A 12,643-nucleotide genomic window follows, 5' to 3' on the forward strand; every position below is an offset into this window, starting at 1 on the left:
CCTTACTTATCTGGGACCCTCAGGGGTAGTCAAACTGCGGCCCTCCAGATGTCCATGGACTACAGTTCCCAGGAGCCCCCTGCCAGCGAATGCTGGCAGGGGGCTCCTGGGAATTGTAGTCCATGGACATCTGGAGGGCCGCAGTTATACAATTATTGTATATTGTGTTGTGACCACCCCCAGCCTCCGGGGAGGGGCGGGATATAAATTAAATAAATAATAGATAAGAGTTTGTGGGGCTGCCCCACCACCCCATTTTGGGGGATCAGCTTCCCAGACCCTAAGGGAAAACAGCACATTCTCCCAGATCTGGAATGGGGACGACCCCCGACTCCACTGAGACGCAGGAGGGAACCCAGTGGATCCCTCTCCGGTCAGGAAGGGCGCTGCGACCCTCCTGCAGCTGACCCTCAGAGGGGGAGGAGGGAGTGGGATGCAGGAGGGAGGTGGGGCGGGGGGCGCCAAAGGGTCCCCCCAGCCATCCATGCGCTCCAGCAGCGACTGGGTCGGGCTGCCTTTGCCAGGTCTCAGTCACATGATCGGGAGCGGACGCCAAAGGAAACTCCGAGGGAGCCAAGAGGCAAAGCAGGGTGGGAAGGGAGAGCTGAGATCGCCCTGATCCTCCTGGATCCTCCTGCCCGGTCCAAAAGCCACCTTTTTGGGGCAGGTAAGGGACGTCGCTTCGTGCCCATCACGCCTCCTTGTTGCTCTCGACGCAAGGCTGGCGGATCTCCAGCTGGGAGATTCCTTTCTCCTCCTTCCCCTGATAGAGAGGAGGATTAGCAGGATATAATAATAATAATAATGCGTGATCCCGGGTGGATCCGGTGCAAATGCGTGGAGAAAGGACACGTGGCGTGGGCGGGAGGTCGTCGGGATCTGCAGGGAGGAGAAAGCGGGGGTCTCCTGGGCAGGGGGCCGGAGGGCGGGTATTTCACGGAGGAGGAGTGGGCTCTGCTGGATCCGGGCCAAAGAGCTCTTTACAGGGAAGTCATGATGGAGAATTTTGGGAGCGTGGCCTTTGTGGGTAAGCAAGTAGATGGCAGGTGGGTGGGTGGTCCTGAGTCCCCCCATCCCCAATATTCCCCCCCCCCCGTCGGGCTCCCCAAGGGCGTTTGGCGTTTGGATGACCCTCCAGGGTCATCTAGTCCAACCCCCTGCACAATCAGAACTACCTGCCCACCCACAGTGACCTCAATTTCATGGCCAAATAATCCAGCAGGAAGGCGTTGTCGAGATCCGTGTGAGCCGAGATTCGGGTGGGTCGGAAGGAGCAGGACCAAATGGGCAGTTTCTCTGCTGTGGGCATCTTATATTAATATTATTAACTATAATAATAATAATAGTATAGTTATTATTGTGTTATTATATACTGAGTTATTTGTACTGTTTCTGTTGCATGGAAACCACCCTGAGCCTTTGGGGAAGGCGGTATATAAATGTAATAAATACATAAATACATGAAATCTGTCATTAAGCAGGGATCTGGACATTTTGATTCCCCGGAGTTTTAGTGGTCTTTAATACCTGAGAACCTTATAAACGCAAAGACCAAAGGAACCACAGTGGCTATGCAATGAAAGGCTATTCGAAATTAGCCTCTAAGCACGTGGTGTGTGAGGCCAGAGTCGCCATTGTAAGGTTGAGCCGCCTGCTAGCTTCATGGGTATTGGAAGGACCAGGCTCCTGTAGGGATTTTTTAAGTTCACAGAATCAGAGTTGGAAGGGACCTCCTGGGTCATCTAGTCCAACCCCCTGCACAATGCAGGACAATCAGAACTACCTGCCCACCCACAGTGACCTCAATTTCATGGCCAAATAATCCCCCCCACACACACACACCAAAAATCTCCAGAATTCAGCTGGGCTTGGACTTCCTATATAAGAAAAATAACCAAGGAGTTTTGTCACTGGTAAAAGGGTATTGTTTCTGAAAACGAGTGTGAAGATCCAGACCTTGTTCTGACAAAGCCCTGCAATATTAATCATATAAAAAGTATCGACTTCTGAAGTCATGAAGAGTGTTTTGTTACACAGCTGTAGTCATTCCTTTATTCTTTCTCTTCAGCCTTGTGAGTCTGTCTGGTTTTCAGTTTGAGACCTTATGAACTCCGCTTGCTATTCTTGCAAGGGTCTTGGATTGCTAAACATCCTTGTTGTGCTGCGTGTTTGTTGGATGTCCTCACGATGCTGTTTGCTAATTTCCTGCTAATTTACTTTGTCCTTATACCTGCACTGTGATATTTCATTGTCTGACGAAGCGCACAGGCACATAAAAGTTCACACCCTGGATAACACTTGGTTGGTCTTAGAATCATAGAGCTGGAAGGGACCTCCTGAGTCATCTAGTCCAACCTACTGTACTGTGCAGGACAGTCACAACCCTCTCGCTCATCCACTGTCAGCTGCCACCCCCTTGAGCCTTCACAGAATCAGCCTCTCCATCAGATGGCTCTCCAGCCTCTGTTTAAAAATTCCCAAAGATGGAGGACCCATCACCTCCCGAGGAAGCCTGTTCCACTGAGAAACCGCTCTCACTGTCAGGAACTTCTTCCGGATGTTTAGACGGAATTTCTTTTGCATTAATTTCATCCCATTGGTTCTGGTCCGTCCCTCCGGGGCAAGAGAGAACAACTCTGCTCCATCCTCTACATGGCAGCCTTTTAAATACTTGAAGAGGGTTATCAAATCCCCTCTCAGTCGTCTCCTCTCCAGGCTAAACAGACCAAGCTCCCCCAACCTTTCCTCATACGTCTTGGTCTTAAAGGTGCCATTCGGCTCAGATGCTGAAGTATAAAAACTGACTCTTCTTCTTTGTTACATCTTCTATAAAGTGACCCAAAACGACAGAAAATTTAAGGGAGGCTGGCACATTCCACAAAGGAGCAGCAAAAGATGACGAATACCAATCTGTGAATCTGAGACCGGGTTTTGGACCAGCTGGGAAATCTTGTCACCATGGCCACCCTGGGTAAGGATTCCTGTCTTGTCATTTGGGATGTGAATAGGGGGTGCAAAGAAGAGGTAGGAGAAAGAAAAATGTTGTGGTTAGGCTCAGGACTGGCGTGGATTCTCTGCTGCCCAAAACCCTGCAGACCAGGGGAGATGGGGAAAGCAGGAGCAGGGGTGGGGAGAAAGATCCTCCTAGAAAACTTGCTTCCAAGAGACTAGGAGGAGAACTTTCCTAAACTGGATGTGAACCAAGCCAGATTCTTTCAGACTGGGAGACCCGCAGTCAGATGTACCCTGAACTAGAATCTGCTGTAGACCTATCTGCAAGGGGGCTTTGTCAGCAGTAAACCTGTAGCCTCATATTCCTAAAGAGATGCATGAAATACGAAACAGAATTCAGACGTCGGAGTTTGAAACAGGAATTGTGTCTGTCACAGAAGTGTCCCCCTGCTGCTTTTCTCCTCCCTTGCAGGAAGCAGAAAGAGGTCACTGATGGGATTCCTGTCGCCCCCTGTTGGCAGAAGAGTGGAAAGTAACGTTCTGCGTGAGCCTCCGACCAGGGTGGAGGTGAGTAAGGAAGGGATTGGGTCCCCCTCTCTTTGTCGCAGGTGCAAGGTGTCAAAGCCAGGTGGAAACGCCACTCACTTCTCCCAGGTGTGAAGCATTGCATCCTGCCTAAAGATTCACAGTCCCCTTCTGGACAGGGATGTTAATAAGTGAATGATTCTGCCTTCTTCCAGGGCCCCGTGTCCTTCGAGGAGGTGGCCGTGTATTTCACGGAGGAGGAGTGGGCTCTGCTGGATCTGGGCCAAAGAGCTCTTTACAGGGAAGTCATGATGGAGAATTTTGGGAGCGTGGCCTTTGTGGGTAAGCAAGTAGATGGCAGGTGGGTGGGTGGTCCTGAGTCCCCCCACCCCCAATATTTCCCCCCCATTTTATTTCTAGATAGAGGCTGCATGTTGCGTGGTAAATTCCATCTACTGACTGTGTGCTTCAGGTAGTCTGCAGTTATTCTCCAGGACAGGGGTGGGCAAACTGTGGCCCTCCAGATGTCCATGGACTACAGTTCCCATGAGGCCCTGCCTGCATGCCAGGGCCACAGTTTGCCCACCTCTGCTCCATGAGATCCTTCCTCCTGTGGAGTCCATCCATCAGGGCCTTCGAGATCTGGCCAAACTTTTTCTTTATAAGCCTCTTTTCTCATTTTCTTCCATCTCAGCTTTTGAATCAAACAGTGGACATTTTATGGACCTTATGAGGGTCTTAGGGCCACCCACAAAGGCATGTTGAGGAGTAAGCCTGAGATGTTTTTTGAGCGTCCCCACAACTCTGTGGTGCAGATCCCTAACTATTCTGTATTTGAATCCCTCAAATTTCACTTCCTTAAGATCCCTGGAGAATGAATGAAAGTCTGCAGTGTATGGACACAATCTTGTACACATGGTGGTTTTTGTTGCTGTCCCTCCCAGAAGGACCTTGGACCTGCAAACCTGACCTCATCTCTTGGCTGGAGGAAGTGGGGGAGATTCTTGTTCAGGACTCTGCCAAAGTGAAGGCCTCCACAGGTACTTCCTTAGATGAGGAGGGAAGGGCCGTTCCCAGTCTGACAATTGTGCTTCTGTTTTGTTCAGCCCAGAATATATTGGTCACTTTGTCTCTATGGCTTCCTCCCCCCAATTCATGTATGGATTAAGAACTGGTTAAATGACAGGAGGTAAAGAGTAGGAATCAGTGGACATTTCTCACAATGGAGGGAAGGAAGCAGTGAGGACCCATGAGGATTGGTATTTGTGCTGTTACCATTAGATAATTTCTATATTCTATATACTATATTATACAATCATAAATTTATATATAATTATAAAAATTATATATATGTATGTATATATGTATGTGTGTGTATAGAGCCTCTTGTGGCGCAGAGTGTTAAGGCAGCAGACATGCAGTCTGAAAGCTTTGCCCATGAGGCTGGGAGTTCAATCCCAGCAGCCGGCTCAAGGTCGACTCAGCCTTCCATCCTTCCGAGGTCGGTAAAATGAGTGCCCAGCTTGCTGGGGGGTAAAGGGTAATGACTGGGGAAGGCACTGGCAAACCACCCCGTATTGAGTCTGCCATGAAAACGCTGGAGGGCGTCACCCCAAGGGTCAGACATGACTCGGTGCTTGCACAGGGGATACCTTTACCTTTTTATGTGTGTGTACACACACACACACACACACACACACATATATACATACATATATATATATATACTAGTAATCAAGCCTGCTGTAATAAAAATACAGTGGGCGCTAGGCCAGGGAGCCCCCGGCAGTTGCGCTTCACGCGGCTGCTGGGGGCTCCCTTGTCGGCAGGGCGGGAATCAACCAGGCCAATCGGCACGCTTCGCGCCTGCTGATTGGCCCGGCCGATGGTCTGTTTGGAGGAAGGGGCCAATCGGCACCCTTCCTCATCCCGGACAGAGCCCGCCCTAAGTCCTCCCCCTAAGCCCTTACGGCTTTATTTAGTCCGCGGCGCCCGTGGCACCGCTGGCTGTGTTAAGATATACATACATACATACATAGATAAGGTAAAGGTAACCCCTGTGCAAGCACCGAGTCATGTCTGACCTTTGGGGTGACGCCCTCTAGCGTTTTCATAGTTCAGAAATTTAGGAGCTGTACTTTACATGTGCTTGATTAACTGAAATCCACTGAACCTGAACTTAATGTGATAAAGAAGCAACTGCTTCTAGAATTAAGTATGGGATAAAACTCTGCTAGCAAGTCACTTAATGGTTATTGGATGACTGGAGTCTGGGACAGCTGCTAAACAGAAGTATTTACTGTTATGTGCTATTCTCACTTTTGTTAGCTGACCTTCCTTGCTGGACCAAGGAGCCTGTCCATCTTTGTCTGAAAGAAGACATGAACGGGGGAGAGATAAAAGCAGAGAGTTTTCCACAAGAAGGACTTGAGTCAGAAGATGTGGTGGAGCTCTTCCTGGGAGTCCATCGGGAGAACATTAACTTGCCTGCAGAAGTGGCTGAGAGTAAGTTGTCTTTATGGGCATGTCAAAGACACAGATGGGCCAGAAGCTAGAAGGATCCCTTCGTTGTGCAAGAGAGGTTGTGGTGTTGAAATACCCAGAATGTGAGCTGTGGAGAAACGTCATTAGCATTCTCAGGTGAAGGACCTATTAGGCAGCAAAACATGGCACTGTGGTTAGGGTGCCAGGCTGAGATGGGAGATGTTTTGAACTGCCTTCTGCCCATAGCAAATTTTACAATCCCACAGGTCAGTTGTTGGGTTTGTTCACGGTGCAGGCATGGGGGTCTTAAGGGATGCCCTGAGAAAAGGAAGTAGAGGAAAAGCATCCTTGTTTGGGAGGGCTATTGTCTGGGGCCTCTACTTGGCTGAGGCAAGGTCTGCTTCCCAGGGGAGACCCAGGTTTCATTCCCACCTTCGGCAGTGCAGCTCACTGGCTGACTTGGGCCTAAGCTAGCCCTTTAGAAATATACATTCCTGTTGGTGCAAAAGAAGTAAATGTTTTATATCCTAACTAGCCTTAAAGCCCACTGTAGGAGAAATACAGTGGGCTCCAGTTGGGCCCCCCGTGGGGGAGGGGGTGGCTCCTGGTGGGCAAAGGCAGCCACCGCCTCCCCCCCACAGCTCCCGGTGGGCCGGGAAGCCCTCATGCTGAGTCTGCAAGGCGGCGTGAGGGCTTCTCAGCCCAAGGGGGAAGGGCAGCCATCCCTCCCCGCCAGACTTACTGGCAGGCTGGGGTGCCCAGGAGTGCAATGGCGGAGAGTTCACCAGAGCGCTCATGGCTAGATTAGGGGGGCGGGCCCTGTCTAGACTGTGGCCCAATCGGGAGGCACAAAGCGCAAAAAGCCTCCCGATTGGGCCAAAGATCAGACAGGGCCCGCCCACTCTCCACCTATTTACCCCTTAGCTTTTTATACTATACAGTGAAACTGTTACAGATATGATGTCAAATAACAAGGACTCATTCAGTCGTTTTTCTTTCTTCCAAAGACATTGTCCCCACACACATTAATAAAAGCACCTCAGCTTCAAAGGAGAGAGAGTCTTCGGTTTTGGATGTGGATGCTGAAGAAGCGCATGGGAATCGAGGCAGATCAAAGAGAGGAGGAAAGCAGCAGAAGAAATCCTTCTCCTTTCAAGGCAGGGATCTCCAGGAAATCCTCTCAGAGGAGAAACGACATGAGGGGAATAGAAGGAAGCAGCAACCCGTGAGCGGCAAAAGATCCGGCTGCCAATCTAGTCCCAAGAACCACGCGAGAATCCACACTGGAGATAAACCATGTAAACGCTCACATTGTAGGACAAGTTTTAGGTATATGAAAAGTCTTGCTGTTCATCAAAGGATTCACAGCAGGGAGAAACCCTATAAATGCTTGGAGTGTGGAAAGAGCTTCCTTCGGGGTGACAGTCTAACTGTACACCAAAGGATTCACACGGGGGAGAGACCATATCACTGCTTAGAGTGTGGAAAGAGTTTCAGGTGGAAAACTAATCTTAATACTCACCTAAAGAGACACACAGGGGCCAAGCCACATAAATGCTCACAGTGCGGGAAAAGTTTTATATGGAACTCAACCCTTATTGCTCACAAAAGGAGTCACACAGGGGAGAAACCATATAAATGCTTGCAGTGTGAAAAACATTTTACTTGCAACGCAAGCCTTGCTTCTCACCGCAAAACTCACACAGGGGAGAAGCCGTATAAATGCATGCAGTGTGGGAAGTGTTTCGGGCACAGTACACAACTTACTGTTCACCGCAGGACTCACACTGGAGAGAAACCATATAAATGTCTGGACTGTGGGAAGAGCTTCCCTCAGGGCGACAGTCTAACTGTACACCGAAGGATTCACACGGGGGAGAGACCGTATTGCTGTTTGGAATGTGGGAAAAGCTTCACCCAGAAATCTGGATTTATTTCCCACCGCAGGATTCACACAGGGGAGAAGCCATATCAGTGTTTGGAGTGCGGAAAGAGCTTCAGTCAAGGGTCAGGACTTATTGTGCACCAGAGGATTCACACGGGGGAGAAACCACATAAATGCTTGGAGTGTGGGAAGAGTTTCCGTCAGAGCACAGGCCTCACTACTCATCAAAGGATTCACACCATGACAAGGCCATATAAATGCTTGGTGTGTGGCAAGAGGTTCTGTCGGAAAGCTGACCTTAGGCCTCATCAAAGGATTCACAGTGGGGAGAAACCAAATAAATGCCTGGAGTGCGGGAAGGTGTTCCGTCGGAAAACCGACCTTATGTATCATCAAAGGATTCACACTGGGGACAAACCCTATAAATGCTTGGTGTGTGAAAAGAGTTTTAGGTGGAAAGCAAATCTTAATTCTCACCAGAAGAGTCACACAGGGGCCAAGCCACATAAATGTGCACAGTGTGGGAAAAGCTTTGCTCGGAGCACAACACTTATTGCTCACAAACGGAGTCACACAGGGGAGAAACCATATAAATGCTTGCAGTGTGGAAAGAGTTTTACTTGGAACACAAGTCTTGTTTCTCACCAAAAAATTCACACAGGGGAGAAGGCATATAAATGCATTCAATGTGGAAAGTCTTTCAGGCATAGCACGCAACTTACCGCTCACCACAGGACTCACACCGGAGAAAAACCCTATAAATGCCTGGAGTGTGGGAAGAGCTTCAGGCAGAGTTCATCCCTGAAATCACACCAAAAGATTCACACAGGAGAGAAACCCCATACGTGTCCTCAGTGCGGAAAGAGCTTTGGTCGCCGCAGAGGCCTCGCTGTTCACCAGAGGATTCACACGGGGGAGAAACCATATCAGTGCTTGGAATGCGGGAAGAGCTTTCGGCAGACTGCAACCCTGAAATCGCACCAAAAAGTTCACACCGGAGAGAAACCATATGCTTGCTTGAAGTGTGGCAAGAACTTTGGTCACAGCAAGAGCCTTACTGTGCACCAGAGACTTCACACTGGGGAGAAACCATATCAATGTTTGGAGTGTGGGAAAAGCTTCAGGCAGAACAGAAATCTTACTGAACACAGCAGGATCCACACAGGAGAGAAACCGTACAAATGCTCGGAGTGTGGGAAGAGCTTCCGGCAGAGATCGAGACTTCGTATCCATCACAGGATTCACACCGGGGAGAAACCATACACGTGCCTGGAGTGTGGGAAGAGATTCAGTCAAAGTGCTGGGCTTACTGTCCATCAAAGGATTCACACCATGGAGAAACCACATCAGTGCTTGGAGTGTGGGAAGAGCTTCCGTCAGAGCGCAGGGCTTACTATTCACCAAAGGATTCATACTGGGGAGAGGCCGTATCAGTGCTTGGAATGTGGGAAGAGCTTCCGTTATAGCCAAAGCCTTACTTCCCACAGAAAGATTCACACGGGGGTAAAGGTAAAGGTATCCCCTGTGTAAGCACTGGGTCATGGCTGACCCTTGGGGTGATGTCCTCTAGTCTAGCGTTTTCCTGGCAGACTCAATACGGGGTGGTTTGCCAGTGCCTTCCCCAGTCATTACCGTTTACCCCCCAGCAAGCTGGGTACTCATTTTACCGACCTCGGAAGGATGGAAGGCTGAGCCAACCTTGAGCCGGCTGCTAGGATTGAACTCCCAGCCTTGTGGGCAGAACTTCAGACTGCATGTCTGCTGCCTTACCACTCTGCGCCACAGGAGGCTCTTTCTTCTCATGGGGGTAGTCACCATGTAAAAGGCCCTACTGCCAATCCAAGAAGAGTCACCTCTGCTACCTTTTCTGACACATCACACATGGCCCCAGGTGTCTAAGCAGGTTGAAACCTTTCTCACAATCAGGGCATTTATAGGGCTTTTCTGCTGTAGAAATGTCAGAGAAGATGGCAGAAGTGACTTTTCTGGGCAGAAGTGATGGTGAAGAGGTGGAGAAATGTTTGAAGAGCTTTCCTATTGGATTTGAAATTTAAGCAGGGACAGTGTTTTGCTGCTTTTCACAAACAGCCCTTTTATTTCCTGTTAGTCACATCCCACTAATTACTAATGTTATTAACTGATTTCATTTGATGGTTAGCTCAAATTCGGATTATGCCAACAACTGTGTCAAATTAGTTGATCAATAGAAAAAGACACCATCTGTGTATTACTGGCTACCCAATAATATAAAGGCATCTTGAAGAAAAGTTGTCAGCTTAGATATTCTTTATTCCAAACGATTCACTTTAAATATTCTTAACTCCAATTATAGTCTCCAGTTGTAGCGACAAGCAGCTAGTTCATCTTATTTTGATAATTCTTCTTCAGACACTGCAACAAATCATAAATCCGCTTAAAATTCATTGGTTGATCAGACATGAAAACTGGAACTTGACCTAGTAGTGAAGATTGGAAGCAGTTCATTTGTTTATCATCATCGTGTCCGAGAAATTCCCCAGCCAGGGACATAAGCATCGGTACAAAGCTTTTATTTAACAATGGGGACTATTTCTTGTAGCTAGATACTTATATATATCATGCTACTACCAGTATGTTAGTTTTTCTTCCTTTTTTTTTCCTGCATAAATTTCAAGTTTATGAATAAATAGTTGATTTCCCTTGTTTGCATGTTAGAGACTGAGTATATTGAACTCATTAGAATTTGGGTCACAGAAAACTCAGCTTTTTTGTTTTTGAAGATTTCTTTTGAGTCGCATCATTTCACAATGTTTCAAGTCTACACATTTTAATCAAATCTTTCCGGCCAGAAGCTCAGCTAATAATGCCCTGCTGCCACTCAGTTTATTCCTCATAACCACTCTGAGAGGAAAGTTTGACAGAGAAAATACGTGTCATAATCTCATTCGGTGAGCTTTATGCCTGGAAATGATTTGATTTGGTTTCCTCCTATTTGCCAGCAAGGAGCGCCTTATCACCTCTGTGCCTTCACAGAGTGCAAACCCAACAATGACCCTGCAGGGCTGCAGATGCTGGTACTGTACTCCCGGGGTGGAGGGCGTTTCACCGCACTGGTGTGGCTCTTCTGTCATGGGAAGAATCACAGAAGTGGGAGGAAGCCCATCCCAGAATGTTTCTAGGAAGCAGGGAAATGTGCGGATAATAATAATGTTCTATGTACACTGCCCTGAGACGCCAAGCGAGGGGCAGTGTAAAAATTGAACAAACATATAACCATCAGACTTCTACAGCAGCGGTTCTCAACCTGGGGGTCAAACGACCCTTTCACAGGGGTCGCGGCAGGGCAAGCAGCATGGCCGGCGGGGCGGGGACGCCATCCACACAACAACCTTGTGCGGTAGATCGAGATAGAGCGTTTGTCTGTCTGGAGCAGCGGAAAAGAGCGAGATCGGCACGGTGGGACCAGAGGCAGAACTGAACTGAGAAACCCCATAAAAAAAAACAATTTATATACAATCATGAACAATGGATCTCTGTGTCATTGGTCAGTTTCTGTTTAATTTCTGTGAGAGAACCCTTGCATAATTTTATGGTTGGGGGTCACCACAACATGAGGAACGGAATTAAAGGGTCGCGGAATTAGGAAGGTTGGGAACCACTGTTCTACAGGAAGCTGGCAAAGAACTTTTGAAATTTGCGAAGAAACAGAGAACGAAGACTCCCTCCTATAAGGACTAACCGCCCTGTCTCCTCCTCTGGGCACTGAAAAAGCCATTCCAGGTCAGACTGGCTGGGACATGCTTCCTTTCTGAGGGAAAACTACCTTCCAAGGCCTCAGCTTCCCACATCTCGCAATCCTCCTGAGATACACCCAGAGGAAAGTCAATACCTCCAGACTAATCTTTGCATCCATCAAGTTTTATTAGCTTAAAGGGTGTTGCACAGCATGCAGCCAGCTGGGTGACTTGGGGCTAGACACAGAGCTGTTCTCAGCAAGCAGTTTCTCTTGGAGCTCTCTCAGCCCCACCTCCCTCACAGGGTGTCTGCTGTGGGGAGAGGAGGGGTAGGTCATTGTAAGTTGCTTTGAGACTCCTTCGGGTAATGAAAAGTGCGGTAGAGAAACCAGTTCTTCATCATCATCATCATATAGCCCCAAAGAGTGTTACGTTCTGCCACCACCAACCAGCTGGTGATCCCTGGCCCCAAAGAAGCACGTCAGGCCTCAACCAGGTCCAGCGCCTTCTCTGTCCTGTCTGTCCCCCACCTGGTGGAATCAGCTCCCTGAAGAGATCAGGGCCCTGTCTGATCTCCTGCAATTCCGCAGAGCCTGTAAAAGGGAGATCCTGCACCAGGCATTTGGCTGAGGCTGACAAACTTAACACCATTCAGCTGGCCCCCCCAGACATCACCAACATCTTTCCATATCCTGAACCCCACTGACCCGCTACAGGTTTTGTTCAAAAAGTTCTATTGTATTGTTAATTGTTATGTTATTGTTACTCAGAACTGGTTCTTACCGTTATTGTTACTACTGTATGTAGTAACTACGGTATGTTTTATGTAAACCACCCTGAGCCTTACAGGAGAGCGGTATAGAAATTGAATGAATGAATGAATGAATGAATGAATGAATGAATGAATGAATGAATGAATGAATGAATGAATGAGCAAGCAAGCAAATCACTCAAATCCAGGCAATAAGCTTAAAACAAATAAACCTCACTGCTGTGAGTTGTCCATCTCACCCATCTTGCAAAGATAGGATGTCTCCATGCTGGACAGGTATAGCATGGTGCTTGCCAGGGTGGAGAAATTAAA

At 48.4% G+C, this 12,643-nt stretch overlaps 1 protein-coding gene across 3 annotated transcripts; it reads left to right on the forward strand.

The window, feature by feature from the left end:
* Window positions 1-498: 498 nt before the first annotated feature.
* LOC143834210 (uncharacterized) lies at window positions 499-10,529 on the forward strand. Of its 3 annotated transcripts, none has more exons than XM_077330825.1 (7): window positions 499-667; window positions 2,835-2,971; window positions 3,425-3,519; window positions 3,693-3,819; window positions 4,341-4,517; window positions 5,806-5,982; window positions 6,969-10,529. In XM_077330825.1, the coding sequence occupies exons 2-7, from the start codon at window positions 2,959-2,961 to the stop codon at window positions 9,374-9,376; spliced, it is 2,997 nt and encodes a 998-aa protein (XP_077186940.1). In that variant the 5' UTR covers window positions 499-667; window positions 2,835-2,958; the 3' UTR covers window positions 9,377-10,529. The 3 variants fall into 3 exon arrangements, with proteins under 3 accessions (XP_077186940.1, XP_077186941.1, XP_077186942.1); XM_077330826.1 differs by having other exon boundaries at window positions 4,422-4,517; XM_077330827.1 differs by lacking the exons at window positions 499-667; window positions 2,835-2,971; window positions 3,425-3,519; window positions 3,693-3,819 and adding an exon at window positions 934-1,027 and having other exon boundaries at window positions 4,422-4,517.
* The last annotated feature ends 2,114 nt before the right edge of the window (window positions 10,530-12,643 follow it).

This window comes from Paroedura picta, chromosome 3, assembly GCF_049243985.1.
Source record: "Paroedura picta isolate Pp20150507F chromosome 3, Ppicta_v3.0, whole genome shotgun sequence".
Taxonomy (NCBI): domain Eukaryota; kingdom Metazoa; phylum Chordata; class Lepidosauria; order Squamata; family Gekkonidae; genus Paroedura; species Paroedura picta.